This window comes from Pelodiscus sinensis, chromosome 1 (genome assembly GCF_052426305.1).
Source record: "Pelodiscus sinensis isolate ZL-2025 chromosome 1, ASM5242630v1, whole genome shotgun sequence".
Lineage (NCBI taxonomy): Eukaryota > Metazoa > Chordata > Testudines > Trionychidae > Pelodiscus > Pelodiscus sinensis.
The window spans coordinates 26,118,881-26,145,579 of record NC_143052.1 but is presented as its reverse complement, the minus strand read 5'-3'; the positions used below and the strand labels follow the sequence as shown (position 1 = coordinate 26,145,579).

Sequence of the window (26,699 nt, the reverse complement as noted above, 5' to 3'; positions counted from 1 at the left end):
GTCCATTCAGTGTGGATGCTGTCTTTCGAAAAATCAGATTGCTTTTTTGATGCGCTTTGGCAGTGTGGACGCTCTCTTTCGGAAGAAGTTTTTTCAGACGATCTCTTCCGCTTCTTCCAAAAGAAGCCTGCAGTCTAGATGTACCCTCGCAGTTTTGTATCTTTAGTGTTTGGAATCTGTGACTGCTGCTCTGCATGAATTGGAAATAGCAGGCTTATCTACCTTTGCTTTTTAAGTATAGTGTCAGAACTTGAATCTGTAGGTTTATAACCCAGTTTTTAAACATTCACTACAAAAGCGTCAGAGGGGTAGCCAAGTTAGTCTGTAAAAACTTAAAAAACAATAAATAATCTAGTAGCACCCTAAAGACTAACAAAACATGTAGATGGTATCGTGAGCTTTCGTGGACACACACACTAAAGCTCCTGATACCATCTATATGTTTTGTTAGGCTTTAAGGTGCTACTAGACTATTTATTATTCACTACAAAATGAGTTTTGACTCGTGCATTTGACCCACTTTCAAGACTGAGAATTCAGGGAAGAAGCATAGTTGGAGGGCTGCAGTTGATCTGGTAAACAATGTTTTACTCTCAATACTCAACATTTGTCGCACATTAAACTTAAAACATTAATCAGAAACTTGGTGTCCAGCTTGACATTATTTCTAATTTACAGGCTGAGGGTTTAATAAGAAATTTTACAATATTGTTCTTCTGTTCAACATACAATATTTGATGAGAGATGGGGAAATTGGTCACAGTTTTTTAATAATGCAGCACTGGAACTTTTGTAATGCAGCAGCAGGGTCATTTTTGATTTCTTCATACTACATAATATTTAGATGGGTCTAGCTCCAAGCTATCAAGACTTATGGTGTGTTTGTTGGAAGCTTTTATAAGCCTCATGCCATTCCTTCTGTGGGATATGACCTCCTTTCATTGGTAGTCTCTAAATGTAAGAGACCAGCTGCAAGCATATCCTGCAAAAATGATTAGCCAATAATGGTGTACTGGGGTGTAAAATAGCAGTTGTAATAACAGATTACTCTATTATGCTTGTTCATTGACTGAATAAAGACCTGATTAAGTAAAGAATGTAGAAAAATGTAGTCTTCTGACTTAAACTTAAATGATTTGATAAAATAACAAATTTAAAGGTAAGGGGGGGAGTGCCGTTAAATTGAAACAAGAGAGATTTACAAATTAGAATTTAAGTAATTTCATATATTTCTACTTTTCTGAAGTGCTATAGACACTAATGAAAGAGATTGTGAATTAGCTGCCTTTAACATAATTTATAAACCTATGATAATTTGTGCAGCATTCAGGTTTGTGGGAACAAATGAAGCAGTAATAATTTTCAGACTTGTATTGTCATATGATATATGGTGACCATACATTCCTTTTTTTCTGGGACAGTCCCGGATTTAAAAGTTCTGTCCTGGTGTCCCGATAAAGGAGGCAAATATCCCGGAAAACCCGTTCGGACCTGGTTACAAATGGCACCACCATTTCCCCCCCTCTCTGGGACACCCTCGCAGACACCTAGTGCTAGCACAGCGCAGCAACAACTCCCCACCTCCACCCAGAACATAAACGGCTCCTTTAGTGCTTTGTGTGGGCAGCCAGAGCCACTGCCGGTGGCATGCAGTGTTCAGAGCTCCAGTGCAGCACGCGCTGCTGTCCAGCAAGACAAACACCCCCCCACCCCATCCCCACCGCGTGGCCCTTCCCTCCCGCTGTGAGACTGCCTCTGCCATGTGCAGCCACGCCGCCTCCTCCGTCTGCAGGTGGCCACTTGTTTTTTGTACAGCAGCCACCGCCGCTGTCAGAGGAGGAGGTATGCTGGTTGGAGCCGGTGAGCCACTCCTGGGAGTCACAGCAGGAACCGCACAGAGCCCGGCTGGAGTGCTGCAGAGCAGGGAACATTCGGGCTCTGCCGGTGTGCTCTGTGCCCGGCCACTCTTTCTTCCCCCACCCCTTACCACTCTGCTGGCGGTGCGGCAGTGCACAGTGCTCCGTGAGCTGGGTCTGGCGGGTGGGGGCTTTCTTCATCTTATCTCTTCCCATCCCTCCCCCACTCCTCTTAATGGGAAACCAAAGCTGGTGCTTCAGCCTTGTGGCTGCATGGGCTGCCCATAGCATGGGGGAGGGAAGGGCTGAATTCCCTCCCCCTCTCCACCCTGCTGGGTGAATGGCAGCAAGCTGTGCAGAAGTTTTCCCTACTGACAGGTGGCATGAAGCCAGGTAAGAGTCCCCTCCCCCTTGCCCAGACTCCCACACTTCAATCCCCCTCACTCACTACCTTCTCCCCCGCCCAAGACTCCCCATCCCCAGCTTGCGCTGACACCCTCTGTTGTTTCTGCACCCTCCCCCCAGCCAGTCACCTACCCCCACCCTGCTCCTTTGTCCACAGTTGATCCTGCACCCTCCTTCCTGGCCAAACACCGCACCCTCTCTTGTTCCTCCTCCTTCCCCCTGGCCAGACACCCTACTTCCTACCTAGTAGTTCGTCAGTCACATAGGGAGGGGCTGGCAAAGGGGAGCTCTCTCTGGGGGCACAGACTGACAATTAGGGACATGGGAGAGAGCCTTATGGAGGGAGGCTCTGTCTGTGGAGCACAGGCTGGCAGTAAGTCAGGGATGCAGGGACTGGAAGAGGGGAACTCTGTGGGGCACAGATTAGCATTAGCAGTTAGGGACATGGGGGAGAGGCTGGCAGAAGGTGGCTCTGTCTGTGGGGCACAGACTGGCAGTTAGGGACATGGGGCAGAAGCTGGCAGAGGGGGCTTTGTGGGGCACAAGCAGGGGTCCACTTCAGTGTAGGTTGGAGGTTTTTGGAGGTGTATTTTTGCTTCTCACTTTTGTGATCCCCAACTAATTTTTTTGTGTGTCAGTGGTCCCTGACCCAAAAAAGATTGCCTACCCCTGCCATAAATAAGAAGACATTGAACATTTTGTAGTGGACATAAATTAATATTTTACTTTATTTTAAATGATGTTTGATAAACTAACATGTTAAAACGCTTCATCTGTTTAATAATTTAAACTGTTCTCCCTAGCTGCAGCACTAGCAAAATGGCTTGAGCGTAATTGTGTACTTAGCAGTGAGTTTCCATTACTGACTGGTGGTCTCCAGGAAGGTTTACAATGAGTCATGGGCCAAAAAGTATGAGAACCACTGAAATAGAGGCACCCCTGGCCTCTTTCCGCAAGAGACTGCCGCAGACTCCCTGATGCTCCACAAGAGCCCACAGAGAGATCAGGTCTGTTACTACAGCAGTGAAATCACTGTGTCATTCCTGTGTGGATGATGGACAGAGTCTTTGTGAGTCTTCCTCATCCAAGCAGTTGATGATATAAACAACCTGTTAAGATACCTGGTAAAAACACATGGCCCATCCATAGAGAGGCAAGATGTGTCCTGTCTCTACAGAGGGGGTTGTTATGACTTGTGTGTCTGGGTGAACAAGCCCTTTGTAAGCTGGGTAAAGAGGTGAGATGTTTTGACTTCCAGTTTCAGGAGCTTTGTTCTCTTTGGGCTGCACATTATCTAGACCTGCATGGAGTTAACTGACACAACATATTTCTGAATTACAGTAAAACTCCGATGGTCCGGCACTCCTGATAGTCCGGCACCATCAAGAACCCAGAAGTGCTCCGGGCAGTTGGACCATTGGAGCTGCTCTGCCCCCAGCTTCCCTGATTCAGCCGCTCCTAAAACTGACCAGCGGCTGAATCGGGGAAGCCAGGGGCAGAGCAGCTGGAGTGCTGCCGGGTAGGTCCCGTAGCGCTGCCCCTCGGGGCTGCGGGACCAACCCAGCAGCACCCCAGATATCCCCGATTCAGCCGCTGCTGAAACTGACCAGCAGCTGACTCCAGGAAGTGCGAGGCAGAGCTGCTCTGCCCCGGCTTCCTGGAATCAGCCCCTGATCAGTTTCAGCAGCAGCTCACTTGGGGACACCTGGGACAGAGCAGCTGGGGTGCTGCCAGGTCGGTCTCACAGCGCCAAGGGTTGGCGCTACCGGATCAACCCGACAGCACCCCAGCTGCTCTGTCCCAGGCATCTGGATTCAGCCGCTGCTGAAACTGACCAGCGGCTGACTCCAGGAAGCCGGGGCACAGCAGCTTTGCCCCAGGCTTCCTGGAGTCAGCCGCTGATCAGTATCAGCAGCAGCTGACTTGGGGACACCTGGGGCAGAGCAGCTGGGGTGCTGCCGAGTTGGTCCAGTAGCTGAGGAACGGCACTGCGGGACCAACCCAGCAGCACCCCAGCTGCTCTGGCCCTGGTGTCCCCAAGAGCAGCTGGGGTGCTGCTGGGTTGGTCGCGCAGCGTCAAGGGTCGGCACTACTGGACCAACCCGGCAGCACTCCAGCTGCTCTGCTGCAGGCGTCCCCGATTCAGCCGCTGCTGAAACTGACCAGCAGCGGCTGAATCAGGGACACCTGGAGCAGAGCCGGACTATCGGAAGGGGGGGCTATGAGGGGCTTGGGGTGGCATCCCCCCATCCCACCTAGACCCCTCATAGCCCCCCCTTCCGATAGTCCGGCATATCTGATAATCCGGCACCCCCTGGGTCCTAAAGGTGCCGGATTATCGGAAGTTTACTGTCTTCTGACACACAAAGTGAAACCTGTGCTAAAGACCCCACATCCAGTGAGAGGAAGCACTGCTGTCAGAAGAAGTCAATTCAAAGTGTCTCCATTTTCTTAAGCGATCGCTTCTACCAAGCACTGGGGCTTTTACTGATTGGTCCCATATATTTTTGAAGGGTGACTAAATGTTAACTGGATCGTCTCAGGTAATATCAACAAATTGCTTTGGGCCCAATCCTAGCTTAAAGTTTAAATTAGATCAGACCCTTTGTAAGCAGGTTGGGAAGTGGTATCATTTGGCAATTAATATTAGGTATTATTTACATAATAGGCATTGCCATTGTAGTATTGACATGTACATTTCTCAGTAGCTTTACATATAAAATAGCCCAGCCCCATTGACTTCCATAGGAAATATAACTTTCAAGATGTGGTAGTGAGGGTTAGTGACATGGTCTTCTCCACCCTGTAATTGTCATGGTTAGTTCAGTATTGTCATTCTGGCTTGTGGAAACACAGGACACTTGGTAGTTTTTCAGTAACATCAAAAAATGCAGTTGCGGGACATCTCACGGGATGTAAACTCCCATTCATCAGTTAACCAGTTAATGTTAGGTTCAGCCCCCCTCTCGAGCAGTCCCTGTCCACAGCAAGCTGGACTCCCCATGGAGAGAAGCTGCTCTGGACACTAGTTCAGTCCCTGCCGGCTGGAACTCCAGGTTCCCCACAGACAGGGGCAGTTCCAGACAAGAGCAACCCCTGTCTGCAGCAGGCCCTCTGAGGGGATGAAGTAGCCCCCTGCCTGCAGCAGGTGGGAAGCTGCTCCTGCCCCCTCTGATTACCTGTTAACAGATGATGTTTACCAGTTCCAATTAAAAGGACTAAGGAAGTTGTCCCTTGAATTTGTTGGATAGTTCTGTATGATTCCCAGGCCCCGAGTCAGATGGGGCTGCATCTACACTGCAAAATAATTGGTCTTGGATCCTAGATCTCATCTTGAATTGATGTAGGACCCCTAGTGCCACGGTATCCTGAGACCCTAGGTCTGAGGTCAGGGTTAATGCAATTGCAGTATAGTTACATGGGAGGTTCCTATAGTTCCCAAACCTGTCCTTATTGGTAGAGGACAGTGGGAGGAGTTTTTAGAGGGGTCACATGACACCCTTTACTTCCAGTATGTACATCTTGACCCCGAAAGTAATATCCCCAGGGGAGGGACTTCCTGTGGCAGGTGGGTGTGGCCTAATGGTCAGGGGGTGTGGCTAAGGTGTCCCTATTTTTGGTTCAGAATATACGGTCACTGTAGTTATACGTTATAAACCAAAAATAAATAGTTGTACTTATTTATAAACTTTGCTTCAGTCCTAGTGACCCTGGGTTTTACTCACCACAGACCTAGCGGACTGAAGAAATACAAAGAAGATTAGAATAATATTTTAAAGTAACCAATTTTGGGGTGTAACTTTAAGCAGTAAGGAAGGTTTGGAAGGCTTCTTTCACTTTCCATTGCTTATTTTCACGTACATTTACTGTAGTTAAATACTTTCTTGGTTGTTTCAGTTTGCATGTAGTTATCCAATGCAGGCATTCACTCTTATGTAAGAAGTGTGTTAGTATTTACTCACATACAGACTTGTTAACATTTTTCTTTTGAAATGTGGGACTGTTTCCATTGTGTATGTTCTGCTTGGTCAAATCATGGACAATGGAATGTCTTTGTACCATGATGCATTGTCATCTCCCGGCAAGTAGGATCATCTTTTTTTCTCCTCCTTAATACAAAGCATCACAGAGAGGAGGCAGCAGAGCAATCAGGATATTTTTTTAAAAATAAGGCCAAAGTAATTATACCATACATTCTGATATCCTCACTCTGCTGTGATGTATATCAACAAAACAGGACAAATGAGGATTTTCATTTTGGGTTATTGGACTTCAGGATGAATTTTTTTAGCACATCCTTGTTCATTTGCAGAAATAGTCTCCTAGGTTGAAACTCCCATCTGTTCGTTTCTGCTTTCTGCATTTATGTTTTTTTCTTTATTCCTGCCTCAGTCAAATGGTTTGCCAATCCAGAAATCTTCCAGAAATGGCATTTTGAGGCAGCATTTCCTGTGTGTGGCTCATCTGAAACACTTTCTCCTTTCCTTTTCTCTCCTTTCTGCCTCCTCCCCTCTTCCTCCCCCCCCCCCCCCCCAGTCAGTAATTCCTAACTTCAGTTACTAACAAATTAATTGAGATTATTGTACCATCAACATTATCATGCCCAGATGAACACAATATGTTGGGGAAGAGTCAACAGACCTTTTGTAAAAGATCCTCAATAATTTATTAGAATTCTTTGAGGGACTCATCAAGCATGCGGACAAAAGCCATCCTGTTGATATAGTATACCTGGACATTCAAGAGCCTTTGAGAAGGTCTCTCACCAAACAATCATAGGATAAGAGGGAAGTCCTCTCATGGATCAGTAACTAGTTAAAAGATAGAAAGAAATGGTCAGTTATCGCAGGGAAGAGAGGTAAGTAGCAGGGTTCCCCAAGGATTTATGCTGTGACCTGTGCTATACAACTTTTTTTAAATATTCTGGAAAAGGGGAATAAACAGTGAGGTGACAAAGCTTGCAGACAGCACAAGACAGTTAAGTCCAAAGCTGTCTGCAAATTGTTACAAAGAATATCACAAAACTGGGGGAATGGGCAACAAAATGTCAGAGGAAATTGTGTTGATTAATGCAAAGTAATGGACACTGGAAAAAATGTTCCCAACATACAATATGATAGGGTCTAAATTAGCTGTTACCATTCAAGGAAGAACTTTGAGTTATTGTGGATGGCTCTTTGAAAACATCTGTTCATTATGCAGCAGCAGTCAAAAAAAACTAACAGAAGGTTAGGAACTATTAGAAAAGTGAAGATAATAAGGCACAAAATATTATAATGCTGCTGTATAAATCCATGATACGCCCAGACTAAATACTAGTGCCATTCTGGTCATCTCGTCTCAGAAAGATATTAAAACTGAGAATGGTACATACAGAGGCAACAAAAATAATTAGGAGTTAAGGAATACCTTCTTTAAGAGAATTAAAAAGAGAGATTGTACTGTGTAGAAAAGAGACAATTAAGAATTGATGTAATAGAAGATTATAAAATTCTGGATGTTATAGATTAGACTAATGGTCTGACCCACCCAGGATAACCTTTTTTGTTATGGATGGAGGGGAAAACGAGGAAAAGAGGATAAAAAAGTAAGTGTGGAGATAAAGATTGACGCAGAGGGTGGGGGAGGTGGAAAGGAAAAAAGTGTTTCAGATGAGCCACACGCAGGAACTGCTGCCTCCAAAAAGGCATTTCTAGAAGATGTGTCAGGATTGGTGAACCACTTGACTAGGGCAGGAATGAAAAAACAAAGCACAAATGCAAAAAGGAGAAATATATTGGTGCCGTGCTGCCACAGTTCTCAGAAAGGAGCAGGTGGAAGATTCAGCCTGGGAGATCATTTCTGCCAATGCACAGGAATGTTGGTAGCCTCTCTCATCTCGCAGACACCATCACTATCCTGGTCACATGGCCAATAATATATTCCAACTGCTCTTATCTTACTGTGCATATCTTCACCACTGTCCTCTTTTTCCTTCATCACACTTCTCTCTGGGTATGTCTACACTACCCTCCTATTTCGAAGTAGGAGGGTAATGTAGGCATACCGCACTTGCAAATGAAGCCCGGGATTTGAATTTCCCGGGCTTCATTTGCATAAGCCGGGCGCCACCATTTTTAAATCCCGGCTGGTTCGAACCCCGTGCCGCGCGGCTACACGCGGCACGAACTAGGTAGTTCGAACTAGGTTCCTAGTTCGAACTACCGTTACTCCTCGTGGAATGAGGAGTAATGGTAGTTCGAACTAGGAAGCCTAGTTCGAACTACCTAGCTCGTGCCGCGTGTAGCCGCGCGGCACGGGGTTCGAACCAGCCGGGATTTAAAAATGGCGGCGCCCGGCTTATGCAAATGAAGCCCGGGAAATTCAAATCCCGGGCTTCATTTGCAAGTGCAGTATGCCTACATTACCCCGCTAGTTCGAACTAGCGGGGTAGTGTAGACATACCCTCAGTATTCTTTTGTTATTTCTCTCTGTTTCACTAAGTGTTACTGCCTTCAGCCTGTGCTCCTTGATTTCTGATGGGAAGGGGAACACTTTCTGGAAGTGCTGCAGCAATGCACTATGTATTCCTGAAAGAATTTTGTGCCATCACAGAATGCAGAATTTTGCAGAATTCCCTGATTTCCCTGCAGAATTTTTGGCTGTTTGTAGGGACCACTAGACTTTGCAGAGCCTAGCATGCAGAGAGCAGAACACTCAGCTTGGTCAGGCTGGAGGTTGCCCAGTCTTTGATACTCATTCTCCGGGGTTGGAAGAGGGCCGGCCTGGGAGAGCCAGTTAGTTCTGGCAAAGGATGAGGAAAGGCAGGGCTGTACCACACCATGTCCACCAGCAGGACATTAAAGGAGTAAAGGCTCTGGGCTGAGGGCTGCCCCACAGATGTGCTGTATGAGGAGGGAAGAGCTGGTATCTTGGGGCTGCTTTTTGGCTGGGCACTGTAGGGGTGGGGCTGGTGTCTAGGCTGGGGGCTGCCCTGCAACTGGGCTCTGTGAGGTTGGGGAGACTGGTGTCTGGAATAGGGTGTGCCCCCAGGCTAAACTCTGGAAAGAAGGGGGTGTGGGGTAGGGAGTACTCTCCAGCTGGACTCTGAGCATATGGGAGTGTGGGAATCTGTGCTTCGGGGGTCTCACACAATCTCCTCAAACTCTCCCTTCCTCAGCTAGAACTGGGCTGTTGGAGATTTCATTAACACTTTACTGTTAAGGGAAACTTTTTTGCTGCTGTCTGTATTGTTGGCATACTTGTTGATAGGCATTTTGAAATAAATTACTAAAATAATTAAAACTGGAGTGATTATGTTGTGTTATTTTGACAAATAAAATATGCAGAATTTTTAATTTTTAGGCACAGAATTCACCCAGCAGTAACTCTGACAGAAAGGAACCAGACAGGAAGAGCAAAGCCTGAGCAAACAGTAATGGAGTGCAGGCTACAGATGGTGGCATAGTTTTATCTTTGTCTGCACATCATCTTGTCATCCCAGATGATGGCAGAGAGGATAACGGGTCCTTCATTTCTCTCTTTTCCCTCAGCAGAGTCCTGATAGTCATCAAAAAGTCTCTGGAGCTCTGAGTAAAAAGTTTTCATCCTGTGACTGGTACCCAGCTTGCTCTGCAGCATCAAGCAATATTAATAGAACACAGATCAGTGAATTCACCTGCACAGATTTCTGGGGCAAATAAATTTTTTGCATCGTGTCCATCTTGGAGTCAGAAGGACAAAATAGCCAAAATATGGACTATTTAAATAAAACAAACCTGTAAATAACAGTATGAACTTAGCCTATCAGCTCTTTATGACAGGGGTTGTCTCTTCTCTGTAAGGGTGCGTCTACAAAACACCCTAAACTCAAAATAAAATACACAATTTGTGCCATGCAAATTGCGTATCTTATTTCAAAACTATTTAAAAATAGCTTATTTTGAAACTTGGTGTGTCTACACCATGCCAAATTTCTAAATAATATGCTCTTTCAAGACCTTATCCCTCATGCAATGAGGTTTACTGGGATGGAGAAATAGCATGCCTGAATTATTTTGAAATAACGGGCAGCTTATGTAGACATGTAGATTCTGGTATCCCAAAATGGCCGTGCGGTGTAGACATACCCTAATTGTACATTTCCAGACACAAGTGAAACTAGGTTCTGACTGCAGCCCTGGGGTGCTAGTAGCACACACTTAACACAAATAGCCTTCATGAGCTTTTTTAAACTAAATGTATTTTTATTGTGCATTTCTTGTCTTTTTCTCTTCTTTATCTCACAGCGTCATTCTTTTCCTACATTTATACTTCCACTTTTCTGTTATTCCCTCTCTTTCTGCCTTATCTGTCTGTCTCACTATTCACATTTTTTCTAGTCTCCAGTCATTCCTTTCCTTTATTTTAGTGTGTGCTTGGGCACCATTTACAGAAAGTAGAGAAGTGTATTCCCTATATTTATTATGGTGTATACCTTCCCCAGTGTTGAAACCATCAAGACTCTAATGGCATAGTGTATGTGCATGTGTATGTCTATATATATGCATGTATTGATACATATACATCCAACTCTCCTAAGAGATCATCTTTTGCAAAAAGGAAAAGAGAGAGAAGTGTCCATCTGTGCATACTGATCAGTCTCTCAGGATGTGTTCATATGTGCACAAAAACACACATCTCTCTTTCCTGCCAAGCCCACTCCCAGGTGATAGGTGCCTTGCTTACCACATGATCTTCAGGACCTTTCATCTTGTCTTCCAACCTTAGGGCTTCTTTCTTTTGGCAGGGTAGGATGATTCAGTGAGTTTGTGTGAAAGGTGTTATAATCTGGCACAGTGGATTCTGGGGTATCAAACTGAGCGTGAAATTTTCAAAAGGTGATCTCCACATGTGAGAAAAATGAACTTGGTGTATGTCTTAGGTGTCTGTCAAGACTTAGACAATGCCGATGCAGGGAGGTAACCGAAACGTAGAAGTATTTATTCAGAAAAATGTCAGGGTAACAAGATATGAAGTCTCCTGGGTTTCAACCCATATATAAGGCTACTCCTACTGCAAACCTAGTCATATGAATTTACTCTCTTCCTGAGTCAGCTGGTTTCAGAAAAGTGTGACAGTCAATGGGAAAGTTCAGCCAAACATAGAACATCTTTATTAAATATGGAATATTAGGTGGCCTTGCAAAAGTTATGTCGGTAACAAATGAAAATGTGATTTTTGTTATTCCTATTTGCAAAAGTAAATGTTTCCATGATGTCTTTTTTTCCAGATCACCTCTCTTGTGACACTCCAGCTTTTAACATTGGTTGGCCATGATGACCAGCTTGATGGACCAAAATACAAATGTACTGTGTCTCTAGACTTCATCAGGGCAATTGCAAGGTAAGAATGTTAAATAACATTTAATTGCATGCTCTGACCTTCATAGAAGGTTTAGATTTCAAAACCAATTCTTTGTCTAACCATTTATACTGTTTCCTGCCTCATCTCAAAAAAGATATACTGTCATTGAAAAAAGTTAAGAAAAGGGCAACAAAATTATTAGGGGATTGGAACAGGTTCTATATGAAGAGAGATTAAAAAGACTAGGACTTTTCAGTTTAGAAAAGAGGAAACTAAGGGGAGATAAGACAGAGATCTATAAAATCATGACTGGTGTGGAAAAAGTGAATAAGGAAAACTTATTTGCTTGTTCCCATAATATAAGATCTAGGGAGTCACCAAATGAAATTAATAGACAGCAGGTTTAAAACAAACAAAAGGAAGTTTTTCTTCACTCAGCACACAATCAACCTGTGGATCTCCTTGCTAGAGGGTGTTGTGAAGACTAAGAGTTTAACAGGGTTCAAAAAAGAGCTAAATAAATTCATGGAGGTTAGGTCCATCAATGGCTGTTAGCCAGGATGGGTAGAAATGGTGTCCTTAGCCTCTATTTGTCTGTAAATGGATGACAGTAGAGGGATCACATGATGATTACCTGCTGTGTTCACTCTGTCTAGGGCATCTGGTATTGGCCACTGTCGACAGACAGGATACTGGTCTAGATCAGGCATGTCCAAAGTCCAGCCCGCGGGCCAATTGCGGCCCGTGTTCCGGTTTAATACGGCCCCCCAGGTAATTTGGCAATATCTATCTTTTATGGCCCCCAACGAATCCATATGTATTGAGATGAATACATTGTAAAATCTCAGTTAATGTCAGTTGGTCTAAATCAGTTATAAATATATTTGGACACAACATGTATACTTGGTGTTATGTTCCTGTTCATATTTTTTGAACTTAAAAGTTGACAGACAACCTTTATTACCAATAATATGTAATGTACTTTACAATGTTCCTGACATATATTTCAGCTTCCTGGATTTTTTTTTCATCTGGCCTTCAGATATGAAAGGCAGAGTGATTTAACACCTGTTTAGATTTGTCATCCATGTGACGAAATGAAAAGTATGCCGTTTGCAATAAACTTTGCATAAAATAGTTAATTTGCATTTAATTTTAATGGTTCAAAGAATGTCAGGCAAAATGGTCGGCCCTCACGCATGTTCACTTCATCAAATCTGGCCCTCGTTGAAAAAAGTTTGGACACCCCTGGTCTAGATGGACCTTTGGTCTGACCCAGTATGGCTGTTCTTATGTTCCTGCAGTACACGGTAAAGGATTGCAAAGTGTGGAGAGAGGCTATTGCAGAATGAATAGATTGATTGTATTCCAGTAGTTGATAGAGACAACATCCAAAATTATGCCTTCATTGTGCTAGGCTTAATACACATAAATAATGAGAGTGTTCTTGCTTGAAAGAGTTTATTTAAATTGATAAGACAAAACAAAGGGAAATATTACTCTTTCCTCCTTGTAACAACCAGAGTGGTTAACAACTGGAATAAATTAGGTAGGGAGGTTGTGGAATCTCATCACTGGAGATTTTTAAGAGCAAGTTAGGCAAACACCTGTCAAGGGTCATCGGTCCTGAGTGTAGGGGACTGGAGTAGATGACCTCTCAAAGTCCCTTTCAGTCCTATGATTCTATGCTATAGAAAAAGGTTAGGCCCAAAACATATCCCTGGGGTAATATGTTTTTCTGGAATCACATAGAATTGTCTGTTTCAAAAGATCATTTCCATAGCCATAACATCCCATCGAGATACCATCTTTGACATTTTGATCAACGAACCAATGTGCCAGACAGTAGTTAGAAACACGGATGCTGTCTTTTTTACCTTCTATTAAAAACATTTCATGTACAGGTGGTAAGAGCAAGAACTTGGTCACAAGTGCATCTGTTAGGTCTGGAACCTTGCCCAGGTCGTCACTCAGATCCTGTTCTATTGTGAGCATGATTTTCTGCAGAATTAGTTGCTCCAAACATGTGTACAGCTCAGAAGTGATTATCCTGTGGTAACTAACTGGAACAGATTGGTGCTTCCCTGATTTTGGTATAGCTGTTGACAAGTACTTTATGCTCTTCTTACCAACATGGAACAGCATTTCTGGTATAATCTTGTCAAGATCATGTTTTTTTTTCTTGCTTTCAGAATTGCTCTCTCCACTTCTTCAGTGGAGAAAGGCTGAAAGATATCTTATTCACATGGAAGTGGGTCCTGTCTTTATGGGCACCATTCACTTATCTGCTGATTCCTCGAATGACTTGTCTCTGTTGGCTTTTATCATATTAGTTAAGTCTGCAGCAAAGCTGCTTGGGGAACTTTACTCTGGTGGTGGTTTCTGTGCTTCTCCAAGCTTCCTTCCAAATTACTGTGCTTCCCTGCTGGACCTTGTCACATCTGTATTTAATGTAACTTATTCCCAACATTCCCTGCAACAGACATTGAAGTTGTTGGTGATTTGTTGTTTCTAAATTCCAGATTCTTCACACTACTTCAAAAGTTCAGTATATTGCCCATCTAAGCAGGGTTTGTAGTCTTTCATTAGCAACATGGGATATATTTAGTTACTAGTAAAGTAGAAAATATAAACATTTTCTTCAGAAGTATTATGTGGTATGCACACTATGTACTCATTTGAATAACTGCAATTTTTTTCTAGTGTTTCCATCTATAATTCCACCATAATCTAGGGATAGTGGTTATTACGGACATTGTCACTCCTACCAAATTAAGAATGACGAAAGGGGACAGGTACTGTTTTTTTGGGAAGTTTCAAAGAACTGCACAGGAGGCTGATAACTGTTGATGCCCTGCTGCAATGTTCCATTTGATATCAGGAGAATGGAAGTGTTTCATCATTCAGAGAAAAAGTGGCTGTCTGCTTAAGGTAATACAACAGATATGAATCATGCATAGAAGCCCAGTCTGTGAGATCCAGTCTATTCTGGTAATTCTCTCAGGGTATGTCTACACTACCCTCCTAATTCGAACTAGGAGGGTAATGTAGGCATACCGCACTTGCAAATGAAGCCCGGGATTTGAATTTCCCGGGCTTCATTTACATGAAGCTGGCCGGCGCCATTTTTAAATGCCGGCAGTTCGAACCCTGTGCCGCGCGGCTACACGCGGCACGGAGTAGCTGGTTCGGATTAGGCTTCCTAATCCGAACTAGCTGTACTCCTCACTCCATGAGTTCGGGGTTCGAACTGCCGGCATTTAAAAATGGCGTCGGCCAGCTTCATGCAAATGAAGCCCGGGAAATTCAAATCCCGGGCTTCATTTGCAAGTGCGGTATGCCTACATTACCCTCCTAGTTCGAATTAGGAGGGTAGTGTAGACATACCCTCATAGTCCTAGGAGGTGGGATGAGTGAAGCTCCTAATGGATGTTGAAGGGTTTGTCAAGATGGGGCATTTCAGGCTACATCAGCAGGCTTATAAACATTCACAGCTTCAAACTGATTAACTTGGGATATCACAGTGAAGCAAAGTAGTTAATAGGGCCTCCACATAAATATCAGATTTCACATAAATAGCTACATCTTAACTACTGTGAGGACTGAATCTGTGAGATTGATCCACCAGCAGTTCATTTAGTGGGCCTAGTGAAGACCTGCTAAATCAACCACTGTTCGCTGCCCGATGGATTCTCCTACTTTATCCTAGACAAGAAGAATAAGGGAAATCAATAGGAGAGTTTCTCCTGTTGACTCCCTGCAGTGTAGACCCCACGGTAACTCAACTTACGGTATGTTGACTCCAGCTATGTTATTCATGTAGCTCGGGTTGCATACTTTAAGTCGATCTTCTGCGATAGTGTAGATGTAGGCATAGCCTCTCGCAGCCCACTGACACAAAAAGAATCAGCATGCTTTTCTCAAATAAAACCCGCCCTGTGACAGGTCATGAGACTATAGTAAAAGCTGTTATCTGACACATTGAGGAATGGGGGGGAGGGTGTTGGTTAACTTAATATTAAAGTTAACTTGAAAGTTATATTTTATCAATGAAATACCAGTTTTCAAAGAATTAGAATACAATAAAATGAATCTAGTATAAAATAGTACAGTATACAAATACTCATTAATTCAGTAGTAGTACTGCACTGCAGAGTGGTTGGTTTCTAGAAGCTTGGGTGTATACAGGTAAAGTTTTCTGTACAGTAAGTTATCTTATCATACTATATATTACTATAGGCATACATCCAGATCACCAAAATATACCTGACACTAAAACTACACTGAACATAATTTAATCTTTTTGATTATGCAGAAGGCCCTTTAGGATCTCAGGGTCATCAACATCAGTTATCATTGTAGATGTAAAAGGTGTAGGAGATTGCTATGCATTTGTAATGAACCTATGACACCCTGGAAGCTGCACTTTTTTAAAATAAATCCCTGTTTATTTGTCTTCTGCTTCTTTTGCATAAAAGTAGAGTGCAGAGTATACAATTGCATAATTTGCAGGGCAGTATACTAGCCCTGGTCCCTAGATTGAAGATTTGTATGGGGAGATACCAGAAATGTTGGTTCATTGAGCTTTCTAGTTAATTAAGTACTGGATAACAGCTTTTTACTGTATTATTGAATGCTTTGCAGCTGACTACCCCTCAGTACTGAGTCGAAGAATGGAGAGAAAAGAATCAACGAACTGTTCTTCTTTGAGTGATGTCCATGTGGATTCTCCAGTGTTGGTGTTGGGCTCATCCCGGCACCATGGATCAGATTTTTACAGCAGTGTTCAGTTAGGCTGTGCATGCGCATGAGGCATGCAGTGTTCCCGCCTTTAAAGTTAGCACATGCAGCCCAACTCCTCTCAGTTCCTCCTACGCCTTCCTCGGCTACGGACAGAGCTCCAACCTCTCTCCTCCTTGTGTTCTTCTGTGAAGCAAAAGAAAGAAAATGTAGATAGATTTTGTAAAATTACTTGTTCCTGTTAAGTTTTTCCTTTGTTAAACATTTCAAACATTCTGTTACTTGAGCTTGTTTATAGTCAATTACCACTGCACCGTGCCAAGTTGCAGCAAACCAAGGAAGGAGATAGATAGGAGCCACAGCAGTGAGCGGCATAGTCCGCCACCAAGTGAAATGCCAGGCTCCAATTACAAAAAATGTGAAAAATGCTGGGACTCCATGCCATCCTCTGATGGCCACAGCGAATGCATACGCTGCCTAGGGAGATGCATGTTTCACAAAAATGTGTTCATTGTCACAGTCTGACAGTGAGAGCTCACAAGGATAGAGAGCTCAGTATATCTCCCCCTCTTCCCCCCCCCCCCCGGCACCCAGACTGGCACTACTATCCTCAGTACCACCGCTGGTCCCCCTATCATTATTGGGCACCATGACACAGCTCCATTGCCCCTCCCATACCAGCACAAATATCACTGTTTTCTACACACTTTAACCCATCACGCTTTCCCACAGAGGGCATTGACTCTGAGGAAGAGCAGACTAATGATGATCCGACCATCCAACAAGCAGACACGCCACCAAACAGTAACTCGTCTTCTGCACCTTATATAGCAGTTATTCCAGACGATTCCTCACCTACTGACGACCTAAAGCAATTTCAATATTTATTCAAAAGGGTGGCCATCAGTGAGGAAGTTGTAGTATCAGAAGTGCAGGAAAAATAGCATACCTCCCTCCCCACCCAATCAACAAAAGAGCAGATAGAAAATATTTTGTTCCATCGAAAGGCATGGACTTTTTATTCTTTCACCCTCAATCCAATTCCTTAGTGGTTGATGCTGAAAATCAAAGGTCTAAAAATCCTTAGTACAAAACAAATATACAAGACAAAGACCACAAACACCTAGACCTATTTGGGAGAAAAATGTACTCCTCCTCCTCAACCTTTCACCTTAGTATTGCTAACTACACAGCCTTACTTGCAAATCTCAACTTTGACAATTTTGCAAAACTAACAGAGCTCATGCACTATCTCCCAGACAAGAAGAGAACCATCCTCAAAGCCATCATTAAAGAGTAGTATACTATATTTCATATAGCCCCTCAGATGGCCCTCAACGATGCCAACACCATGGCAAGAGCTACAGCAACATCCATAGTAATGAGGCACTCATCCTGGCTTCAAGCAGCAGGAGTTCCTAGGGATCTCCAGGCAGAGGCAGAAGACCAACCATTTGATAAGGATAAATTGTTTGCTGCAAAGACCGATGAAGCTTTGCATTCTAACGAAGACTCATACACTACTTAGTGCACATTGGGGATGTATACGCCCCCCAACCAAAGGAAGCACTATAATCCCTACCAAAGACGTAGGGACGCAACCTTTGGCAGACAGCAGCAACATCCGACCGTTTGACCAAACTCGATTCAGACCACGAAACCAACAAAGAAGAGCCCCAAACACATGCTTTTCCATAACTCAGGCCTCTAGACAACCGGTTTGAGAATTTAGTCGAGGATCTACCTGATCCTCCTCTCCACACCAGTGCTAGGCGAATCCTTTTTGCAACCAATGGGCAGCAATCACCACAGATTGGTGGGTTTTAGAAATCATCAGTTGCAGGTATTTTACCCCTTTCATATTGATCCCTCCTTCCCCCCAAATCTCTCCACCTTCTCCCTCCCTCTTCAAGGACCCTTCTTACAAAACCTTGTTCCGCCAAGAAATCAAATGCCTTCTCAACTTAGGAGCTATAGACCTGGTCCCCAAACAGTACCAAGGAAGAGGTTTTTACTTAAACTACTTTCTCACCAAAAAGAGAACAGGGGATTGAAGTCCTATTTTAGACATCCGTCAATTGAAGTGCAAGCAGTGCTTCAAAATGGTTACGCTCGCCATGATTATTCCTGCACTAGACAGAGGGACTGGCTTGCAACCCTTGATCTCCAAGATGCATACTTCCATATCTCAATACATCCCACACACAGACTTTTCCTATGCTTTACAGTAGCATCAGACCATTTTCAATACAAAGTTCTGCCGTTCAGACTCTCCTCTGCCCTCAGAGTCTTCTCCAAGACCCTGGCAGTTGCAGCAGTGCACCTTCGATGAGAAGGCATCACAATCTTCCCTTATTTGGATGATTGCCACATCCGAGGTTCCTCCCAGCACACCACAAAAGACAGGATCAGATTCACAAAGACCTTCCTTCAGTCTCTAGGATTCATTATCAACGAACAAAAATCCACTCTGCACCCCATGCAGTCCCTAGCGTTCATAGGGGCTCACATAGATTCTGTGACAGCACGCGCCTATCTCCCCAGTCAACATTTCGAAACTTTAAAAAGCCTGGTAACAATCATGACCACCAGCCCAACTGTGCCTATTCTAACTTGTCTCAAACTCATGGGGCATGTGGCAGCTACCACATATGTCATCCCATATGCCACACTATGTTCAATGTTCAATGTTTCCAACACTGGATTGCCTCAGTCTATACACCAACAAGACACCTCATCCACAGGCACATTTCACCTCTTCGGAAAGTCCTTACCTCTGCAATGGGGAGCCCTTCTACTGAGATCAGCCATCCAAACAAATCATTACAGATGCAGCTCTTCTAGGCTGGAGTGCCCACTTCCAGCAACAATATGCCCAAAAGAAGTGGTCCAGCAAGAAGTCCAGGCTCCACATCAACCTGCTTGAGCTCTGAGCAGTTCACAATGCCTGCAAACACTTCCTTCCACACATTTTGGGGTTCCTTGGTGCGTATCTTCACTGACAACATGACCACAATGTTCTACATCAACCACCAAGGGGGTGCCAGATCCCCTACCCTATGTGCAGAGGGATTTCGGCTCTGGAATTGGTGTATCCACCACAACATAATTATCATGGAGGCATACCTTCTTGGGAACAAGAATACCATGGCCGATGCCCTCAGCTGCCACTTTGCCACAGAGCATGAATGGGAACTGCACAATCAGGTTACCCAAAATCTATTTCAGCATTGGGGGTGGCTGCAGATAGACCTCTTTGCAACCAGCCAAAATTACAAATGCCCCCAACACTGCTCAAGAGTGGGCACGGAGCACAACTCATTGGGAGATGCAATGCTATTCCCATGGGATATTCACCTGCTTTACACCTTCCCTCCTGTCCCTCTGATCTCCGTAGTTCCTATGTAATTCTAGTAGCCCCAGCTTGGCCTTGGTAGACATGGTTTCCATGTCTTTATCAACTGTCTCTACAACCTCCCTGCCCACTTCCGACCTGCTTGGACCTCCTCTCCCAGAGCAAGGATGTGATCCTTCATCCCCAGCCACAAACACTGCACCTGACATCATGGTATCTATCTGGTTCTCAGAAGCTGAGCAACAGTGCTCGCAACAAGTGAGAACTGAACTGCTATATAGAAGAAGACAAACTACATGTAATATTTACCTCTACAAATGGCAACAATTTTCACAGAGGTGCACCCAGAAGGGAGTCCAACTATCTACGGCTCTGCTCCATTTCATCTTGGAATGCATTATGCACCTGAAACAACATAATTGTCTCTTTCATTGCTCCAAGTTCATCTGACTGCAATCATGGCTTTTTGGCCCCCTATAGACTGATTCTCCATATTTGCCCACTCCATCTCGAAGTTTTGGAAGGGCCTACAGAACCTTCACCCACCACGGACACCCATATCCCCCATCTGGGATTTAGAGCTGGTTCTTCACTCGCTCACAAAACTACCCTTCAAGCCAATGGCAACTTCATCACTAACCTTTCTCATTATGTAAACAGTGCTTCTGTTGACAATCACGTCTGCAAGGAGGGTTAGTGAACTCGTGGCTCTCATGTCTTCACCTCCATACACAGCCTTTCACAAATATAAAGTTATTCTGTGACTCCACCACTCCTTACCCAGAGTTTGTTCTGAATTTCATATCAATGGAACCCATAGTCCTTTCCACTTTCTACCTGAAACCACATCACTCCAGGGACGAAGCCATATTACATACGCTGGATGTGAAAAGGGCCATTGCCTTCTATTTAGACAGGACACAGTCTTTTCGACAATTACAGAGACTGATCATATCTATAGCCGAAAGGTGTAAGGGAAAACCACTTTCTTCCCAGAGCATATCAAAACTAATAACATCCTGCATTATCACCTGTTAAGCAGCCTCATGATCATCTATCCACACGTTCATGAAGCACTGTGTGATTCCAACATGCTCGACAATGGATACTGCAGGAGCTAAGGCGGTCTTCTCCATGGCTTGTAACAACTGGACCAAACCCAGCTACCATCTCACTGGGCACTGCTACACTGTCACCAACAGTGGGAGCACCCACGGGGACATCTCTTGAAGAAGAAAGAGAAGTTACTCATTCTGTGTGGTAACAATGGTTCTTTGAGATGTGTGTCCCCATGGTTGCTCCACTACCCTCTCTCCTCCCCGCTTCTTTTGGCACTAACAACTTGCCAGGAGGGCATCAAAGAAGAAACAGAGGAATCAGGCTGTGCGTGCTAACTTCAGAGGTGGGAACATGATGCACCTCTCGTGCATGCGCAGCCCGACTGGATACTGCTGTAAAAATCTCCAATCCATGCTGCCAGGACGAACCCAACACCAACAGTGGAGTATCCACAGGAACACACATCTCAAAGAACATCCTTACTGCACAGAGTGAGTAACCTTTCTTTACCGGGATTTGGAGTGTCCAGATTCAGTCTGCTATTTTCTGCATTTGTTTTCCCATATAAATGTTCCGATGCTCAGGCACAAGAAGGATAGCAGCATTGCTTTGCTAATTTCTATAAAGCCTACTCATATGATGCGATACAAATGTATCTCTGTACCCGGATTATTTTAAATTTGAAACATGGGAAAGGAGCTGTTATATTAGCCCTTTATTTTCTTCCCTAAAGCTATTTAGGCATTCTGATTGAACAGATTTTTTCATAATTTTCAGTATTTCATTTTAAAAACATGGTCAGTATGTTCCTATCAAATAATTTTGCCATTTCTATCCATTGAGCAATTACAATTTGTTATGTTAGTCCAAAATATAATAAAGAAAATCATCGTAGTTCAATTGATTTGAATTTCTTTAAAAATGTTCCTCGTATTATGTTTTTTTTTTTGGAGGCTTTTATTTTCTACTTGCTTTCAGTTGCGACAGAAAGCTTTTGATTGGCAGATGTGGCTCAAAATCTGTAATTGTAGTTTTTTATTCCTGCAACACAGAGAGGCCTTGCAAAATTTCAAGGGATCTATTTTTGTCATGTTACTCTGACCTTTTGATCTTTGTATCATTCTAGGCTTAGTTATCAGAATTTTTCAAAATTACTTTAAAAATAGATTGAAATTCTGAGGAGGTATCCTGTGAAATATATTAGGTTCAGGTTGCAACTTTAGTGAGTCTTCAAATATTGATGTGGACTTGTGTAGAAAAATAATAGGGTAGAAATTTGCATAATATCTAACAAGAATATTGGAGTGTTATCTTTTTATTGTACTTTAGATTAGTTTTAAAACTAATGAAAAATAAAACACCAAAGGCTTTGAATAGCAATCTGTTAACAGATTTTTGTTACAAATTCTAATTAACTGCATAATTATGTCCAAAATGCATCTCTCCAAAATCAAGACTTATTTATTAAATATAAATATCCTAGGATTGTTCTTAAAATACATTTTGGGCTTTTTTTTTTCTATTCTGTTTTTTCAATGGGGAAGGAACTCACTGTAACAAGCAAATCAGAAACACAAGATAATTGATCATCAAAAGAAAAAACTATGCAAATACAGACCTATCAAATTCAGACTACAACAAAGTATAAGTCTTATGAAGAGTTAAAGAAAAGAAAAAGATTATACAAGAAAAAGTAAAACAAAAATCCCTGATGATATATACCGAATAACCATGTTATACTGATCACTTAAATTGTTAACCAAAAAGGGGGGGCGGGCAAGCCAGTATCACCCAAAATTTTGGTTTCATATAAGTCCGGGGTTTGTTTTTTTTCACTGATCCTTGGGTTTTCGCTACAAAAAGCATTCTAGCTTCAACAAAATATGTGCCGTTAGGAAAGAAACTGCATTGTATTAATTGTTAGTGGAATTACAGATAGATATGTTTAGCTCATTCAATTTTAAGTAGGGTTTATTTTATCAAACTTAAGTCAGAACCCCAATTGTGATACTATAATGTACTTTTTGTCCCTAAAGCAGATCAGTACTGTTTCCATGAAAATACTGCTTTAAAATGTTGAGCCACTTCACTGCCACAAACCTCATTTTGGTAGCCCAACTCTAGCTAATATTTAGCACTTAATACAAAATTTGTTACTAAAAGTAAATAAAAATCAACATAAGATTATAAGAATTCTTATATATGTTCTTTGATCACCAATTTATATAAGCTAAATCAAGCTAGCAAAAAAAAAAATCTGTTCCTCTAGGCTATGTCTAGACTGCAAGCCTCTTTCGAAAGAGGCTCTTTCGAAAGATACTTTCGAAAGAGCCTCTTTCGAAAGAGAGCGTCTAGACTGCACGTTGAACTTTCGAAAAAGCGGCTTCCTTTTTCGAAAGAAAGCATCCAGTGAGTCTGGATGCTCTCTTTCGAAGAAGCCCTATTTACATTGAAGAACGCCTTCTTTCGAAAGAGGAACTTTCGAAAGAAGGCGTTCTTCCTCGTGAAATGAGGTTTACCGCCATCGAAAGAAAAGCCGCGTTCTTTCGATTTAATTTCGAAAGAACGCGGCTGCAGTCTAGACGCAGGTGAGGGTTTTTCGAAAAAAGGCTACTTTTTTCGAAAAAAACCCTGAGTCTGGACACAGCCCTGGAGCCCTCATGTACCTGTGGTCTCTCTCAAAGCTCAAGCTCTCTCCATGCTAGTCACTAGCTATACAAAGCAGCGAGAGTTGGTGAAACAGCCCAGGAAGATGTGTCTGTAAGTACTTAGACTTCAGTCATCCCTATGTATCCTTTGCATCAAGGATCAATATTCCTATCCTCCACCTTTTTTGTGTCAAATCAAATACAGAATCAGCTCTTGGATGAGGAGCAGCTACCCAAAACTTAGCCCAGGCAAGATATGAGATGCTTGCAGGAGGAAAGGAAGCACCTCAAAGAACTGTCTATCTCTAACACATCTAGCAGTTGAGGGAACCTGCCTTTAGATTGTGACTCATAGTATTGAACTCATTTGGACTTGATGTTGTTGGATTCCTGAATAGCCTTGGCAGCAAAAATACCCAGTTCAGTATGCAACTGGTTAGAAAATAAGGCCTCAACCTCCTGCCCTCCAGGCTTCATTATTGCAACTCACTCTGCCTAGGAATTAAGCATATGAATGATGTCTGGAAAAAAACTCCCAATTATTTTATGTAATATATTCACACACAGAGATTGGTTCATCTGCAACACAGATTGTTGTGAACACAACTACGCTAGTGCTCTACTCCTTGCACTGGTTCTGCAGTGAATAGAATCCCGTTCAAGGACTGTATCTTAATATTCACAAAGTGCTCCATTGAATTGAACCAAGCCACTTGAGAGATTTGTGCGCTCTCGCTCGCTCTCTCTCTCTCTCTCTCGCGTTATTTCGAAATTAGCATTATTCCCCGAGGAAAGCAGGCATATAGATTACGAAATAAGCAGCCTGTTGTTTTGAAATAATGGGCTTGGTTGTGTGGATTATCCATGAGAAATATTTGGGGATAGTGGATAATCAGCTAAACATTAGCTCCCACTGGAACACTGAGGCCAAAAGGGGTAATGTGATCCTGGGATCCATAAACAGAGGAATCTCAAGTAGGAATTATTGTATCCATATTTGGCACTTGTTGTGACCACTCTTAGAATATTTATCCAGTTCTGATACTCACAATTCAGAAAAGATGTTGATAAATTAGAGAGGGTTTAAAAAAGAGCCACGAGAATTATTGAACAGTTAGAGTAAAGTAGTTCAGTCTAGTTAGCTTACTAAAAGAGAATGTTTAGCGTTAACTTGAGAATAGTCTATAGGTATCTACATGTGGAACAAATATTTAAAAATGGGCTTTTCAATCTAGCAGAGAGATATAACATTCCAAAGGCTGGAAGTTGAAGGTGGACAATTTCAGACTAGAAATAAGGTGTACATTTTTAATAATTAACTGTTGAAACATTACCAAAAATCATGGCGGAATTTCCATCACTGACAATTTTTAAAACAAGATTGGATGTTTTTTCTAAATGGTATGCTTTATTATTTCTTCTGACATCGTTCTGACTTCCTTTCCTTGTGTGTTTCTTTATCTCATTTCCATTATTTCTGCCTCCTTTCCAGTCCACTGTCTGTCATGTTTTTATAATAGTGACAGGCCATAGTTTCAAAAGAAATTGGTACTGTAAGCTTGCATGTAAGAGATTTTTTTCTGCATAAACTCCTTGGTGCCAGCTGCTTGGTGAAACTCATCTCTGTGATCTTGTAAGATTCATTTGCGAACTGCAGCAGATTGTGCACTGTGTAAGGGTGTGTCTGCCTTTAGTTTCTACTTGATCTGCCTGCTTCTGCCTGTTGTGGAAAAGTCTTCCTATCATCAGCAAAGGAAAAAGAGATTATTCACTGCCACAGCCAAAGTGGGTCTCAAGCAGGCTACTGATTTCTCCTATCTTAATGTGATAGTGCTAAAACAAATTGCTAGTGAATAAAGTCCCAGATGTGTAAGTCATCTGGTTTTTCATCTCCATTACCCAGCATATTTCCTAATGCAAGCCTGATGTACTGAAAGGACAGAGACTAACAAATTCTGTCATTCAAGCCCTTCAGTTTTCATGTTGCAATACTACAAGTAAAAAACAAATAATTTCCCTTCTCAATTTTGCTTCAAAAACAAATTTTGCAAAGTTACCTTTGGACAGAGCTACACAGTCACACTTCACCTTCATGTAGGATTCCTACATGGTCAGCACTACTTCTGTGCAGTCATTTTTTTTACTGCAGAGTTCCATTTATCACATCATTCTAAAATATCTCAGTGGATCTTTGTACCCTCTGCAGACAAACTCCTTTTTTGTTTGTCTCATGCTATTACAGTTGTTGTTGTTGTTTGTTTGAAAGTAAGGGGCACACATGTTGTTAAAGTTTTAAACTAGCAGTCAGATATCTCCAAATTTAAAACCTAGGTTTGCAACTGAAGAAGGAAGCTTTTGTGTGTGTTGAATTTGACAGGTCTTCTCATACATTCACTACTGGTACTAATCACAATGACAAAATTACAAGTTTTTCTTTCATTTAGTAGCTGATATTGTTAATGTTTGCAAGAGAGTAAATGTTACAGTAGAAAACCTTATAATAAGGTTCTTGGACCTGTGTGTGACATTACAGAATATGATACTGCCATCATTCCTTTTATTCAGATTTTTTTATTGGTTTTAATAAGTAGACTTCAAAAGACATAGGTTTATATATCTCCCGATTTTCTGAATTGACTGTGCCCAATTCAATACTTTGTAGAAAGTTTTTAAAAATGTAGATTGCAAAGTGATGTGTGAGCTAAGAATATGAAATGAATGGCCTGACAAATAAGACATCCAATTTGTTAATCTTCACTTTGCATTGTAATCAGCTATTTTTGCAGCACTGAATACTTTTTTTAATTTTATACTTGTCATTATATCCAGTAATTTTGGTCATTTATTCAAATAGTAACACCAAATATCTGAATGTTAGATTGTACAGCAGAATGAGTTTCGAGAAAAAATTAATTATATGTTTTATTCCACTGCTATTTCATTCTGCTTGCCCTAAAAGTACAAAGTATACATTAAAATCTTCTATCCTATTGAGTAGCATTTTTGGATTTTTCAAATTTAGCTATGAACATGGGTCAGCTAGTGTCAAGACTGAAAGAACGCAGACTGCAAATTAGTACAGATGAAGGAGTTACGCAGTACATAATGCTAAAACAGGTGGTTTGGAAAAAGAACAAATGTTTAATAGCTTAAAAGATTGCTGTTCTGCATCTCCAACTAGTGTATCATGTTTACCAAGCTAAAGAAATAAATTGCTGTCAACTTAGATCTAAGTTTATTTTTACAGCCTAAAATTTCTTACTTTCAATCTTTAAATCCTTGGTAAGGGATTACTTTATTGATGTATTACTT

The 26,699-nt window shown here is 42.4% G+C and overlaps 1 protein-coding gene across 1 annotated transcript in view; it reads left to right on the top strand.

The window, feature by feature from the left end:
* The window catches only part of ORC5 (origin recognition complex subunit 5), a 162,812-nt gene that overhangs the window by 129,922 nt on the left and 6,191 nt on the right, over nucleotides 1-26,699 (top strand). The window contains exon 14 of the mRNA XM_006137544.5: nucleotides 11,512-11,624. Coding sequence (XP_006137606.3) covers nucleotides 11,512-11,624 — 113 coding nt within the window. The remainder of the gene's footprint in view (nucleotides 1-11,511; nucleotides 11,625-26,699) is intronic.